The sequence below is a fragment of the Anser brachyrhynchus genome (assembly GCF_964034855.1).
Source record: "Anser brachyrhynchus genome assembly, chromosome: 3".
In the NCBI taxonomy this organism is placed as follows: domain Eukaryota; kingdom Metazoa; phylum Chordata; class Aves; order Anseriformes; family Anatidae; genus Anser; species Anser brachyrhynchus.
Genome location: NC_137696.1, coordinates 95,483,161 through 95,500,016, shown reverse-complemented (window position 1 = coordinate 95,500,016; position 16,856 = coordinate 95,483,161). Strand labels below are relative to the sequence as shown.

Here is a 16,856-nt window from a genome sequence, read left to right as displayed (position 1 = left end):
CTAAAGATAGAGAAACTAAAAGAAACATGCCTGCTGTGACTATCACTATCATGATGGTTTGTTCTATTTCATTTTCATTTGGTAGAATTTTATGAGAAATATTAACCTGTGCTCTCTTGAAGGTGCTGTGTGTCCTTTAATAAAAAGAGTTGCTCATCATCTCAAACAAATCAACAGAGACAGTCTTGGTGTGTCAGGTAAATGGCTTTCTTTAATACGAAGAGTAAATTATCTAAATTGATTGGTAAAATGAATTTTGTAAGTTTCTGTAACTTAAAGTACTGGTTTTCAAAATAGCTTTTTGTCCTCTAGAAAGTCACCCAGCATGCTAAAAAGTCAGTATTTACCCATGATTTTGAAAAACTGTGTTACATAAACTAAATCAGTGTATCGCGTTCTGCAGGGTTTGATCTGGCAGAAAGCTTTTCTTTGAGACAGACGTCTTGTGGAGGGGAAAAAATCTGCTTTAAACTGGGAAGTGCTCCTCTCATCAGAGACACAAAGTAAGTAAGATACTACTTTCATCCTAGAATCCTTGAAAGAGGAAGCTCAGACCAAATACTATTAATGATCTGATACACTGAGCAGTGTATCAAAGGATACCACAGAAAGATAAGTGTATCTTTTTTTAGGCATTTTCATCTGTGATAGTTTTGGGGAATTAGTCTGATTCAGGAGTTTCCTTTTCTGAAATTTGGAAGTATCCAGGTAGATAGTTAATTGAGAGTATCCTATTCTCAAACTGTGATTCTAATACTGAAAACTCTACTGTTTATACATAAAGATTTATAAAAACAAAGGAAACAAAGAACTTTCATGGTGTGACAGGAAGCATTTACCTTACTAATCTTCCCTCAATGAAATTGGCTGTTTGCAGGGATAAAAAGAGAGAGTCACAGTTTCCTTAAATGCTGTATTTTCATGATTATATTTTTTTTCAGTGAATTTGACATCTTGCCTTTGAGCACCAAAAGAATGGCTGGTACTCAGAGTAGAGGTGAAACTAGGCAGCATGCTTTTCTGACAGAATGGAATGAAGGGCAGAGACTGCATGAAAAATCAAAAGGAGGGTGCAAGAGAGTAAGGCGTAATGGAACTGCATGGATTTAAGATTTCATTGAGACGAGGAGATGGTAAGATGCATTTAGGAATGTCGTTTCAAGTTCCCCATCCTTGGACAGTGGAGAGAAAGAGAATCCTCTCAGAGCTTTGTGGTTGAGATGTGCTCTGAGTCATCGGACTGTCGTTTCTGTACAGCATGTTCTTGTGATGATGTGGGGAGCAACTGTATTCCCATGTTTTCAGGTTGGGTATTCTCTGTTGCAAGAATTCTGGCACATGGTTGTGTTGGAAAAAATACATCCATGCCCTCAGAATTCCCCTTCTGCTGGATCCCGGGAAAACCAAAGTGGGGTTCATTGGCAGAGTAATTGAAGAAGAAAGAGAAAGGATCAGAGACACCCAGGCAAAAAATAAAGTGATCTCTGGGAGACAAGAGTGATTAAAGAAATACCACTTAGACTCTAAATAGAAACTTAGAATATCTAAGTTTTTTTGGAAGTATTAGGTACTGTAAACGCTAAATTAGTATGCTTGCATAATTCTTCAAAGTTGTGCAAAGTAATCACTGTCTTTTCTAAAATTCTTTGATTGTTATTGAAGGAAAAATGACTAGATAAAATTATTTGACACAGAGAAGGCTCTATTTTTTATTAGTGTCTTCCTAGTATTTTCAAGATCATCCTTAGAAAAGGAACAGGTAAAATTAAATACCACAATATGAGTCTATCGTAAAACTATTTTGAAAGTTTGTCAATAAGAAAGCTTTTTTATTTTATTTTATATGTTATTCATTTTACAAATTTTTACAGATTTATTTCAGGACACGAATTTGAGGGAAACGTGAGAATACAGAAGAGTAGAGGAATAAGAAACTTCAGGAATAAGAAACTAAGTAGAGCTAAGTGTACAATCAGAGAAATGTATATTGCAAGCTGATTTACATTTTTTCTGAAAATGTTGGCAAATCAGTGACAAGAAATGGAGTGAAAAGAGCTAGAAATTTTAAGAGGACAGATTAATGACATTATTTTAAATTCATATTACTTTGGGGGAAAATCTGTGAATGAAAATGATTTCTGAGAATTTGATATTTTTGAAGGGTTCTGACCGTGATGCTGAGGTTGAAAATGTTGAGGTTTTTTACTTGCTTTTATTAGTAAGCCTGAGTACTAATTCAAATTCTTTCAAAAATTATTATTAATGAGGACAGTGAAAATGGGGGAAGTCATGTAATGGTTGATAGCTGCTACTCAGTAAAGTCTTAACTCCCAAAAGTTGGAAGGAAATATTCTTGAAAGAAAGAATGCTTCTATTTATACTTTCTTTATGGCTGGGAGAGGAACCTAGCAGATTGTTTTATCTGCTCAGCTATTTGGAAGGGAGGATGACTCTTGGAGACAAAAATGAGGAAAACAAGAATGTTTTTCTTTATTTTCAGTCTGATTTGCCCAGGGGATAAAGAATTTCAGTAAATGGTAAACTCGGAGGACAGGTGGTTTGGTATTGTTAGTGTCTATGGCTTCTCACATTCATCTTCCACCCCATTGTTTTCTTCAGTTTATGGACTTTAAAGAAAAAGTAGAGAGAGAGTCTTTCTAGTTTCTCCTAAAAATGAGTATCCAGTGGATGAAAACTTCAGCTGGATGAAGCTGAAATGATAATCAAGTATCATTGTAATCAATGCTAAGGTCTGAATATAGTTAGGCTAAAAAAAATTATGTCACGTTATTAATGTTAATAAGGTACAACATGATTTTTTCTGTCAGCTTGCTGTGGAAGTAAAAGGTACCTCTTACATATACCTCTCCAAACAAAAAAAGGGCTAAAATATTTTCAGCAACATTAAAACATTGTAGAATTTACATTAAATTGTAGTTCTTAAGGGCAATAGCCTTGCTATTGCTTTTTTAAACCTTTCCTCACAGAGAAGTGCACGTTATAATTGAGAAAATAATTTACCTTTTTATTCCAAATATTTTGGCTTTCTGTTATTAAGACTTCAGAGAAACATGTTTGAAAGTATGTATTTAAAGTATTTCTGATAGTCTTCTGAACTTGAGGTGTTTTTTTGTTTGTTTTGTTGGTTGGTTTTTTAAACAAGGGCATATGGCAGTTACGAGCATAAAATCAGTATTTGACGTTACAGGTTTTCAATGAAGCAGGAATACCTGTCATCATAATTTTATTATTTACTTTATCTCAGATACCCATGTCCAATATCTTGTAATATTTTATTTAAATCTTCTCTTACAATATGGCAGATTGTGTAGTTCCAGAACACTTGTGTTATTAGATGCTCAGAGGTTTTTAGGATCATTCTGCCTCAGAAAATATGTTAGTAGACGTGGTGTGCAGTAAGTAGCAGAACAGTGTTTGTTTTCCATCCTGCAGGAAACTGAGAGTATCTGATTAAGCTGACTAGCAAGTATCAAGTAGCTTGGCACATCTCCTCTTGCATTTCATTCATTCAGTCGTAGTGTGGGTAATAGAAAGCTATGCTGTGCCATTTTTCTTGTGTGATGCCATTTTGATTTTTTTCAATGGACCTGGAGTACTGTTGCACCTATTTATATGTTGTAAATAATTTACAATGCAGTGTCAGCTTGGGAAATCGATTATGTCTATTTGTGCTGAATTTTGGTTCTATATCTCTTTTGGGAAGGGGATCTGTACATGATATGTGTTGTGGTGGGATGTGGGTAACTTAAGTTTTGTGTAAATGACTAATCTTTTAATCTTTTTAGAGTTAAAGAGTGACTTTTAAATTAAGAAACTGTGAGTTATGTATTGCAGTTCTTACACAGACATTATTAGAAGATACTCCGGACTAAAGCAGTAAAACTGAGCCTCTGAATCCTAAAGAAATTAACCGTACAGTTATGTAGACAATCTAATTATGTAATCATAATAACACCAATTTTGTAATGTTTTAATTTCATTTCAATAAGTACATTATGGAGTCACATTTTGTTAGCTAGAGTCTAATACGTACTGTCTATGTGGTGTATTCCAATTCGGTGTAAAGCTTGCTGACAGAAGTGGCAGAGGGCTCTGTGCTGATAGCAACTACTTCAGGTCTGCCAGCAATACTCAGAGCTTCTGGCATGAGGCCTTTTAGGCTGGTCTTTGCTCCTCAGAAGCCTTAGAGTAGATAGCATGATGCTGAAATAGTTTCACTGTCCTTCCCTAAAGATGCATCAGATGCCAGTTGTTCTCACTTGTCTGGCTTGCTTGTGGGCCACTTTTTTCTGCTCTGAAATTTCTGTACAGAGCTAATAAGGGACATAGCAAGTTGGTTTCAGCTGAGTTTCAGAGCGTTTTTGAAATGGACATCTGTTGTTTATGATTAGGAAATCCTAATGGCACAGTCATTTTTTTTTTCTTATCTTGTAGCTCATTTGGTTTGATAGCTCATATTCATTTACTGACACGATTGTCAGAGCTGGCTGTTAAAATGATCTCAAAATGAGAGCAATTGGGATTACTCTTACGACTTTTGTTAGGAATTCTTCCACTTTTGGTCTAAGATACTGAAAAAGAGCTTGGATTTTGACTGTATTTGGACTACTCTGCTCCATCAGCAATGTTTTCATTTATTGCTGCTGAAAGAACTGCATCTGTGGGTTGGGCGATGTTTCAGAGAAAGTGTTTCCCCCCTTCCTGATGTCTAGCTACAAGATGCAGAAATAGTGTTACCACTTTTGTCAGTACATTTCCAGCTAAGAACAGAAATCGATGATGAAAGAACATTTACACATGTGTTTGGTTTGGTTTTGATGCTAACCTATATAATTGCAAAAAACGCAACTATGGAATGCATACGGAATTGCATTTCCTGAACACCGCTGGCATCTAATGAGGCAGTTTCTGTGCTTACTCCTAGAAGCCGCCTTATAACCAGCACTTTACTCCCAAAGGCATCTACCTCTGGGTGACTTTGCAGTCTGCTCTCTGCCTCTGTCTATTCAACTAAATACCCAGTGTCTTGCATTGGACTTTAGCAGTCAGTGAACATCTTACATGGTCATGACTTCTGATTAGTTCTGCTTATGAGTTGTTTTGGCCAGTGGGTCCAGGTTCAGCAATCGTCTTGAAAAAATAGTATTAAGACATATATTAAGAAATGGTGTACATATTTCTTAAATGTGATATAGATTGGATAGTTGTGCAACTCAGCAGTTTTCAAAAGTTTTCATCAAACACTTTTATAGTAATACAGTTTAATATTAATGAAAGTGGCAATGAGATGGCACCCGTGTTTGGTGGCAGTAGTTACCATTATGCTAACCAGACTTAGATATTAGATACTTATGTAAAAATATTAGATAGTTATGTACGAAAAAACACCTTTTCCTTCCAATATCATGTATTTATTTGAAGTCACTTGAGCTCTTTGAGCCAACAATGCTAAGATTGAAATGTCTGGTATTTTGGTTGCAGGGTATTTTCAAGAAAAGGGCCTTGTCTCTGGAATTTACTTCCTGAGTGTGGGAGCCTGAATTTAGTACAAATCCTAATGCTTTCTTCAGGTCTTTCAAAGTAGTATATCAAAAGATGCAGTGATACGATCTTTCTTTTTCCAATTCTGGCTAAAGGTACTGAAGTCGTATATTTTGTATTTATTACAGAAACTTGAAAACTTAATTTTAGAAATTAAAAAGAAGGCTAATACAAGGAGTACTATTGAAAGAACAAATTGGAGCTGTACCTGCCACGTAAACACCAATTATTTCTTTTCATAACTGAGGAGAAAACTAGGGTCTCTTACTACAAAAAATAATAGGGCAATGCCTCTTTCAAAGAATGAAAACATGTGAATGTCTTTTCCTGGGTATATGGGCTTGTTTGTACCTGATAATTTACAAGATACATGTCAACATCTTAAAAAAAATAAATAAAAAAATCGACAATTCAGATATTAATTGGTTTTAATTGCTGTACTGGTCTCGAATCCTAATTTAATATGCAATTTTCTACAAATGAAGAATCGGAAGACCAGAAATAATGACAGATACATGGGAAAGGGGAGGAAATTATTTTAAAAAAATGTATAGTACTTACATTGAAAGCAGATTGTGAGGGAACAGAGAGCAGCAAAACTATTTTAATTATACCTCTGACTGTAGCAAATCTGAATTTTTTGATCTTTAGCGTATTCCCCAGAGAGCAGAGCACTTCATGTGGCAGCGTCTTACCATCTGAATTAGTAAGACAATGTTGGATGAAGCAGACTGTTCCTTTTCCTTTTTTTCCCACAGCAGTGTTGATCTTGCCAAAAAGCACTTAGAGATAAAGGGCAGGAGCCTTTGGGAGATGTGGACTTCATGGGCATTGGTCCACAGTGGGAGTGTACAGTGTTTTTTTTGTTGTTGTTTTTTTGTGGATCCCCTCTCCCCATGTGCTTCAGCATTCAGGATGAAACATCAGACAAGCAATAAGCAAATTACAGAAGCACTGGATGAACAAATCGCAAAGGCAGTTTACTTTTCTTACTTGAAAAACTTTCCTTAATTTCAAAAAAAAAAAAAGTGTTTCAGTTCAGCTTAGTGTTAGTGTTATTTTTTCCCTGCTGCCTTCCTTTTAAAGGAGAAATCTGTCCAGCAAAGGTTATTTCAAAGAAAATAAAATTTAGAGTTCATCTTTTTAACGTTTCTTTCCTACACTTGACCTCATGTTACTTCCTCCACATCAGCATCAGCCTGTCTGGTCCATGAGGCCAGTGGCTGATCCCGGTGGCTGTGTGATTTCTGTCAGTCACAGTGGAAAAGGAGCAAAAAGCTTGGGAGGAGCATGGAGGGACACCACAGAACTGCTGCTCTCAGCAGCCTGCAGTTAGCGATGACTGACTGTGGGGGACTCATACAAGAGTTTTTTTTTTTTTTTCTTTGCCAAACATGTTGACTTTTAAAGCCTTTGTAATGTTGCTCTGTTTTTTCTTGGGCTTTTTTTTTTTTTTTTTTCAGGGGGAGTTCCCAAAAGTTAGTACAAGGTGGTACTATGAAACGGTAGGGAGGCTGCAGATCTAAGTCTGTAACAAGACCTGTATTCGATACAAATTCTAGTCAGACTAGCCTTAAAACAAAAATACAGTTGCAAAATTAACACACTCTGAAGTTTCTTAGAAATCAAGAGTATGTATGGGTATATTACTCAGCAGTGCTATATGCAGCCATGCAGGATTCAGTGAAAGGTACAGTATATGATGCACGCAGCTGATGATAGACTATTGCTCCCATGTGTTGTATTGTAGAAGTAGAGATTGAAAGATAATTTATCAGTTTTCCTGATTGGGCTGAGAGGATTCAAGTGTCTCTGTCAAATGCTTATTTCTCCAGCTGAAGCACTGGTCCCAAGTGCTTCATAAGGCATTTATCAGCAGGCTGAAAAAAACTGTAATAAATCAGAACTTCTGTGGTTGCCTTTGTGGTTTAACACTTTGTGAAATGTAGCTTGCACTAGCAAAGCTGTCAGTAATTTCTCCTGTTGGCTAAAGCTGTACCTTACAAAAAGATGTTTGTGCTGATACATCCGTGTGTACAGTGGGGCTTTGATGTTTAAAGATGTCATAAAGAAATATCATTTCCTTCCCCCACCTTGCCTCTTGGATTTTAGTTTTCATTTCTAAAAATAGTTCACAGGCTCTCTACAGTGAAGCTCCCTGGTACTTTTTTCATTACGCTGATTTTCATTTATTTTCAGTTGATTGTGAAAGATTTTTGTCTCCAGCACTTCTCTGTGTTTAGCTCTTTGCAGTTTTTATCATTGTGCCGTACAACATTTTTAGAGATGGAGACAAATGACCAAATATTTAAAAATAGTATTTTAATTTTGCATCAGCACTGTGGTCCATGCCCTGGATTTTTCAATTGGAGACCTGAGTATCAACTGGATTTTAGTCATAAGCATACAGAGTTTGCTGACTGCAGCCTCGTCTCTAGTGAATATTTTTCATGTCACAAAATCATTTTAAAGCTTGGAATGATTTAATACACTTCAAGACAAAGAACAGTCTGTAATCTCTAGCAGCTAAGTACTGGTGTACAGACATCAGTATATTAACAGGACCATGTGCAAGAGCTCATGTTATTTTTGGATTTAGTCAATGTGATTATTTGCAGAATATCAGAATTCTAAAAAAAAAAAAATAAAAAAAATCTAAAAATACTCTGAGCATGACAATACAGGCCCTGAATAATTTGGCATTAGGCTTTTACTTGTCATATGAAAATGCACGTATCTTTTATTTTTAGGCATTAAGCTCCTGCTCATTACTATGCCCATAATAGCAGTGTTAATACTGAAATTCTTGATAAACTTTGATTTATCTCAGTTTTCTCTGGGAACTCTCTGCTGAGAACTTAATAAGAAATGTTTTTGTTCACAATCTGTAGTAAGCATTGTTGATTACTCAAGTGCTGTTGATACTTATCTCAAAATAGCAATGGCTATTTTATGCTTAGAGAAGGTGAGATTTGCTTTGGCCTGGTCCTAAGAACTGACCATACAGATAGCACCTCCACGATGCTGTCCCTCCATTCACCTTATTTTTCATCTTCCTGGATCTGTCTCTAAATGAGCAGTTCAGAAGGCTAAATGTGTGCCAATTTAAATTAATCTATGAAGTCTATGAAAAATGAAGTCATTTTCACGAGGAGCACGTACAATGACAGGAATTGTTTGCCAAGACGTGGGGTGGGAAGTGTACTTCCAGGCCCAGTTCTTGCACTCAGGTCCTTGTCATGCTGGATGTGCTTACTCTGGAGTACAGCACAGGCAATTGCAGCATTAAGTTATTGCTGGCACTCAGGATTGATGTCTAGCAACTGACATCTATAGGATTAATGGATAATGTTCATATATTTTGCAGGTAAAAGTATTAGTTGGAAACAAGTTGCTAAGGGAAGGGGAATCTTTTAGTACAATAGCTTTTTTGAAAATATGTCCTGTGGAGTTAAGTCCTTGGGAACTGAGAATAGGAGGTTAACATAAGAGGTTTTGATTCCTATGTGAACTGTGGACAATATGTGATAAAGACAGTACATCCTAAGAATAATCGCATGGTCAGAGACATTGGATGAAAATGTACCACAACAGGATCAAAAATAAATAGAAAATAAGTTTTAGCTGTAGTTCAATATGAAGTTGTATATAATGACTTGAGTGGCTGAAAATGTTAGGTACAAGAAATGCTATCAGACAATTGTATTTACTCAAAAGGAGCATAGACTTTAAAATGATTTCTTATGTTCCGTAAGTTACTTCCCTTTCCACGGGAGTTTCTTTAAATTTGGGAAGTGGTAAATGACTGTATTAGTATGTGGAGACAGATATGCTATGTTGCCAGGAAATTACATAAGCTTAAGATCGGTTTGTTGTGAAAATATTAGGAGCACTACAAAAACACTTTGTGATTTGAGATAGCTGGTATGATTTTATGGAAAGGAAAGTCATGACTCATTAACTGGTTGGAGTTCTTGAAAGACTGAAGAGTTATAATACAGCCTAGCTCCATTGTTCCAGTTAACGATCCGTTATCACTTCTAATATAAATCCATATTATCACTAAGATTACATTTTTTACAGCATCCTAACTTCTGTTATCACAATTAAATGTCATTTCTTCAAATAGCTTATGTTAGATTGACTTTGTTCTCATGCATAAGTAAGTGTGTGCTTCAATTATAGACTATGCTGTTAACAGATTTTTTTTCCCATAAACATTCCCATAACGTTAGGTACTTAATTCCATTGTCAGCAAAGTAATTAATATAGTGAGACTGAATACATCAAATGTGTTTTTGTCATAGGGCAGTGTGCATGCTAAGTATTTCCCATTCAAAACTTGCAAAAGCTTTATTGAATCTCACTACACACTTAAATGTTATAATTTTATACAATGTGAAGTATTAGTGATTTTTTTCTTTAGTTATAGCTCTTTCACACTTTGTCAGTTAGCCAGAGGTTTGTAGTAGATAATTTGAAGTTCCTCGAATTTTCATCAACAGTAAAGATTTCAATCTCAGCCATACTATCAAAAAATAAAATTATTGTTTATTCTAGTTCTGTTATTTTCACATAGAAGTGATATAGATGATTCAATATCAAATAAAGCTATAGTTAATGGAATCACATGCATTGTTTTAATGAAAGTTTTTGGGTGGTGGAGCTTTCACTGTTTTGAGAAAAATTTGTAAACTCACAGCATGCCAGGCTTCCTTGTTTGGATATAAGGCATCTGGCCTGTTTCTACAGCCTGAGAAAGACTCCCCGCAATATCCCTTGTTCTTTTAAGTTGGATTTGGTGACTTCTTCTAATGTGATGTTTAGGAAAAACCTAAATAAAATGTTCATTCGCTTATCCAAAGCTTCCACTGCTTGAAGTCTCCTTTCAACACCTCTGTCTTGGGTCAAATGCAAGACCCTATCCCTTTAAGCTTTTTGTGTGTTTTTCTGCTAGTCCTTTACAGTGAATACCTGGCCATTTCCCAGCTGGGTCAGGTAGTAAGTGGGTTGGCAAGTCACAGGTCCTTGGCCTATCCTGGTAAACATAGTTACGACTCAGCAGATAGCAATTCAATGTTGATATTTTTGAGCTTGATATATTTCAAACCCATTTAATGCGTAACTTGCCAAAATCTCATTAGTACAGAAATTGCACGAGATGCAGGCCAAGTTGTACGTACTTTTATGTCGTGTATTTATTGCATTTAACTTCAATTAGACAAGTAATTTCTGAGTCCCGAGACTTTAGAAAAGCAATACTTTCCAGTTTCTGAAACTGTTATTAGGTTTTCTATGTGATGCAGATGTATTTTTGATCTTTTATTTCCATATTCGTTCACTTAAAATCCATAAATATTACCATTTTTTTTAAACTGTAAAAGAGCACATTATCCATCTAGTTATTCTTCAAATTGTAAGCAGAACACCAGGCTTAAATATTCATAGACTAGTCATGTTGTGTGTAGGGGGTGTTAAAGCAAAAGCATGTTCTGTCTCCGTAGCTTCACTCTTGCAGCTGACAGAGCTACTTATTTCAGGTCAGTCGTGCGGTATCTGGTATCAGTAACCTTCTTTCCTACTCCAGTCTCTTCTGATGGTAACTTAATCTTCACCCCTTATGCCTTCTTTTTTTGGGGAGATCATGTGGAACCAAGATGGATAGACATATCCATCTGTAACAGTGTTGTTGGTTGTAGTATCTTCAGCGTTGCCTGAGCCTTTTTTCTCAAACACTTCTTAGCATGACCTGCTTGTGACTTCAGCCTGGAATTAATTTATTGATAGGCATTCCTGAATGCTGAGGAGGAGGAGGCAGCTAGTTATCCAAGCAATTATTTGGAGAGGTTAGGAAAAAACATCCCTTAGTTTTGTTCAGCTGCACTCCATCCATATAGCAGCCCTTTTAGCTCTCCCTTTCCACTGCCAACCATGGTATTATGTTCAGCGTGACCACCCACAATTTTCATCGTATTGATACTGGCCTGGGAGATGGTTTGTCTTACGTCATCAGCCAGGGCTGTCCAGGATCTGGCAGCATGTGCCAGGGAAGGAAGGAGTGAACCTATTCCAAGTGTAATAAAAAATAAATAAATAAAATTCACTTGTTCCATTGTTCTCACCACTAGTTCCAGTGCTCGCTAGTTTTCACTGCTAAAATCTAACAAAAGTTTGGGATGGGTGTGAGGGAGACTAAACAGCTAGCAATTGAGTGTTAAAAGGAAACAACACATTTAGGTTGGGTATCACAAGGTCATACAGAAATACACAAGACTCACGTGAGAAGTAGCAGGGTGCAAGTCTCTCAGTGTGCATCTCTGCTTGAATTGATTAACTCTGTGTACAAAACTAAAAAGACTGTTTCTGGAGTTGGCTAGTATCTCTAGATACCAATACAAACATCTGTACAATGCTGGTAAATTGGCTGTGAAAACCTCCATGGAAAGTTGCACGCTTTGATTTCTTCTTCCTCTAGTGAAGTGTATGTGAATATGCATAGGCCAAGGAAAAAGAAACATTAATTATTTCTTCCCTCTTCTCCAAAGTATGATAGGCATCATCTGTCTTCAGACTGAAATGATCACAGCCTCCAATGTACAAATCCCCTATTGTATTCTGCCTTTTTTTTTTTTTCATTTTCATTTTTGGACAACAGCAACCACTAAGATCTACAAATAATTAACATCATACCAATAGATCTTGCTTCAGGGTAGGAAGCATGTAGAAATGCGAGCAGAACAATTTTTGCTGCCAGTTAACTTTCAGAGGTTACAGTAATTATTTTTTTTCTCTGACATCTTCAGAGGACTTCTTGCTCAGTTGAATAATTCCAGTCCACTGTAGAGAATCATATTTAGCATAAGAATTTAATCTCTCATTAAATTCAGAGACTGCCAAGTAATAGACTTCTCTAATAACTAGATGTGTTGTCTCCACTCCATTTCTGGGAGCAATCTAGAAGGACAAAATTAGTTATAGAACGGCTCATAAAATGCCTAAATAAAGGCACAGGGGTAGATCTTAAAAGAAGTGTGTAAAGTTCCTTTAAAAGTATTGAAGTTCACATCTTCTCTCGAATCTTGCCATAATTGAAAAGAAAGTCTACCACAACTGGATTTTAGCATATTTGGCATAGCAAAATGGCCTTGAGAGATCATGCAAAAAATATCAAAAAGCTTGATACAAATCTTGAATGACTTGAGGAAAATTTAAATCTCTGCCCTTCTTTTAAGCAAGTCTTACCTTTAAATTTTTAATAAGGATTATACAATAAATAAATTTTTAACATTGTAGGAGACAACCACAAAACCACCTAAGAAATGGAAAGATCATCACATTTCTCCAGATTCAGCCATTTGCATTAATCTCCAAAGAGAAAACTTTGTTCAGTTTTTGTGTATTGCTTGTCAGAAATACATCAGGCCCTGAGTAGTTCCGTTATAGAAGGAAATCAATTTGCTAGTGTGGTCCTAAATAAGGAAGGCTCTAAAGATTTCTAAGATATTCAAGCTGGGCAATAAGACCATGTTTGCAAGTGCACTGTGATGTTTCATTTCCTACAGCGAATCACGGGAGTAGAAACCTGTTAGAAAAATGCATTTATTTATTTATTTATTTATTTTAACCACATTTAGCTGCAGAAAGGAAAGAAGAATGAGGTGTCTGTTTAGGAAGAGCATGACTCCTGAAAGGCAATGATAAGAGTTCAAAAAAGCAGGTTTTCTTCTGAGCTATTTTTATATTCTCAATATAGCTATACAATGATAAGGAATTGTATGCTGGTACTGAAGGGAGCTCTTCCTAACTGACATTTTAAAATTTTGATACATGAACAGATTTAGCATCCGTGGAATATAGAGAAATGTTCAATGGAAGGGCACTTGTGATTAGTAAAATTACTGTCTTCACAAGACCCTGAAAACAGCAGTCTTAGTGCAACTTCTTATTGAAACATCCTTGTGAGGAGGGACAGATGGAACTGAAGGTATCAATTACTGTGGCATCAGTATTGGCTCCAGAAGTGTTACCACACTTCCGCAACTACTGAAAATATATATGTGAATAATCAGGTTGGAAAAAAATAAACTGGAACAACAGAGAGTGGTTTTGGTGGTTGCTTGCTGCTACTGACATTAGGAAGTCTCTGCATGTTCCTTGGCCAGTAAGTGATGCTGATACACAGAATGCCAATCTGGTTTGAGCTGCATGAGGCAGGGGGACACCAGAAAGCGTCATGGAATTGCATGGTTAGGAGAAAGGAGATTCAGAGGAAATGTTTTCCCTGTTGTGAAAGAAGTGGAATTCCAGTTTTCTTCTCCACATTCCTCATCTCAGACATCACCAGCAGTATGTTTGCTTGTGCTCTGGTCATGTCCTAAGGAGAATAAAAAGTCTGAATGTAAGACCTGTATTAATGTAAGACCTGAGCAAATCATACTGACTGACTTCAGTCTTTCTGAATCCCAGGTAACCGTGCTGTTAGATGTTAAATTAGCTCTAAAGTGTCTGGAGGGACATCTCAATGCCTGTATCCTATACATGCCGTTTACTGGCTTTGTACATAAAAAGGCAACTTACTGTAGTATATGCATTGTCTGGATCTACTCTGTTGCATTGAGTTTTCTTGAGTCTTTGCCAGTGCAGGTGTGGGACAATTCTTCAGAGTATGAGATTACTTTGAGTAAAATTTTAGCTTGCTCAAATTGTCAGGTACTGGCTTTCATCCCTTCCCTCATTCATCTTCCATCACAATGTTCACTGGTTGTCATACTTTGTCACCCCGTGTACCTCCAGCATGGAAAGATGCTTACTGCTGATTTAAGCAGCTTAATTTAGTATGCAACATTCAGAGTCAGATGTGGTATTTTTGAATGGGAAACATGCTATTTGAATAGATTATTTTATAATGTGATACTCTTGCTAGTTTCTGAACCTATTTAATAGTCTTTTTACATTTTTTTATATATTCATTATTGAAAAGATGTTATATTTGCTATATAGGGTTATATTTGTTTTCCAGATAGAAGGAAAACTCACTGATTTCTCTTGGACCTATTTGGTTCATAAAACAAATATCCAGGTCGAATGAGGCAAGTAATTTATAACTGCATCAGAAGTGTCGAAAGTTGTTTTCCACAAGATAAGACTCCAAAAGCCTAAGTGTTGATCTGAATTTTCTCAAAATTTTATCAGGCTGCAGAATTCTGCTTAAGGAAAATGAAAAGAAAAACTGTGGCATTTTGTATTCCCATTATTATATGTTATTACTTTTAAGACAGTAGTTCTTAACACTTCTGGGTGATTTTTCAGAGAAGTTAAAATGTGCAGAAACGGGTGAAGCTTGAAAGCAGGCTTAGTTTGTTATAATGACCTCTTTGCACTCACCATGCAAGAGTGGCCTTTGACTTTATCAAGGCCAGGAGTTCACTAACAGTTCTTGTAAATAAGGATACAGAATAGTGCTGGAAACACTGGGGAAAACATACTCTGAGAAGGGCTAACAGGTTTTATATTTCTATTTCTCTTTCAAACCGATAGTTTTTTTTTTAAATATCCTTAAAAATTTCTGTGAAAATAACATTGACTATCACCAAAAAAATCTGAGCCACCTACATGTTAAAAGTGGCAGCTAGTCTATACCTGTTCAGTAAATGAAAACAGAGGCATGTTGAATTTTATAAAATGGGTAAATCACTTTTCTCAATGTTAAAATAATTGGCAGCTTTGCTTTCAGTGCTACATTTTCTGAGTGGGTTGTGCACTTCCCAAGTAATTAATAACTCTTAAGCTGTCTGAATAGTTTCCTTTAAGTTGCATCATATAATGTGTCATATGAAAACAACTTGAGGCCTAATGTAACATGAAACTTTATAGTGCATCTTAGTGTGATTTGAGGAAGATGGATGGGAGGGAAATTATTTCTTATTTTGGGTAACAAACAGCTGTTCTTAACTTTTATTTATAAAGAATTTAAAATAATATTTCTAGGCAGAGATTGGTAAATTGTTCTAGTTAGCTATTTCCCCTTCTCCTATTGTACTGGTCAAGTTAGGCAAAAAGTGAGCGTCAAGTATGTAGTAATTTGATGTAGAAATAGAGAGTAATGGGGAGATTTTTTGTATCTGGTCACTTTGCTTTCTTATTCATAACTGATCTCAGCTTGAATTCCCTTAGGAAACACAAAAAGGTTAAGATTTCAGTGTCTCAGTCAACGTAGTGCTAAATAAATCATCACCCATGATAGGAAAGTTGTTTAAACTACCTCCTTGAGCTCTGGTCACCAAATTATTGTAACATTGTCATGTTACAAGTGACATATACCAGGTAATGGTATATGTCAGCTGGAAAAGATATGTCTTGCCATAAACTCTAAACATCTCTCACTTCACTCTCAGGAAATGTAAGTTGGCTCATCTTTCTCTTCCTGGAAGATGTTCAGCAAGCTGGAGGCTTCATTGATACTTGTAAATACGGAAGTTTGTCATATACTGTAGTGTATACTCATTCGATATGGAACAATTAGAGTTCATAAGATTTAAAAATAGATGCTGCTTTTCCATTAGTGCGTTGTTAAAAATAAAAACAAAAGGTAAATAAAGGATTGCCTTACTCAATTTGATATGGGTAATTCAATGCTGCTTTACAAAGATAGAACTAAAATTGTTTTTATAGCTCTGTGAATACACAGTTAATTCATTCATAATTACTTCATTTAGCATGGTAGCACTAGGAGAACCAGCTGGTAGCTGTGTTTCAGAAATTTTCAGAACTTTTGAGGAAACAAATCATAAGCAAATATTTTTGCCAAAAATCTGTTTATACTTGATCATTATAAACAATAGAGGGTATGCACAAAAATGGATGCAAAGTTCATGCAAAATTCCTGTAAGTACTCTTCAAATAACCTCATAATGTACAGTCTGTGCTGTACCTGGGCCACAGCACCTATTTTTAGGAAAAAATATAGCTACATTTAATCAATTAAAAAATGGGAGAATGCAGCAAAAGCCTTTGCAAGTAAGAGTGTACATATGGTTTGACAGAGTGGCCCATAGATGCTTCTGGGACATCACTGTTTTTTTATTACCATTCTGGATGTATCTGCCTGATGCTCCAACCTGTGGAATATTAACATACACCTGGTTGTCTGGATTTGTAACATATCTAAATCCTTGTATTGATAGGGATTTTCTTTCTTGTTTTCTTTTGTCTCCTCGATCTGCCAGCTTGGGCATCTGTAATTTACCATATACCTCAGTCCAGCAGGCTAGGGTGGTATAAATTCAAGTCTGTGT

General features: G+C 36.0%; 1 protein-coding gene across 18 annotated transcripts in view; it reads left to right on the top strand.

Moving 5' to 3' along the window:
- The window catches only part of COL19A1 (collagen type XIX alpha 1 chain), a 202,754-nt gene that overhangs the window by 9,687 nt on the left and 176,211 nt on the right, over window positions 1-16,856 (top strand). For 17 of the 18 annotated variants that reach the window (XM_080584508.1, XM_080584506.1, XM_080584507.1 and 14 more), the window contains exons 3-4: window positions 123-197; window positions 404-503. In XM_080584508.1, the coding sequence (XP_080440634.1) occupies window positions 123-197; window positions 404-503 (175 nt within the window). Of the gene's footprint in view, window positions 1-122; window positions 198-403; window positions 504-941; window positions 1,134-16,856 lie in introns of all 18 variants that reach the window. The other variant, XM_080584509.1, reaches the window with a different exon arrangement.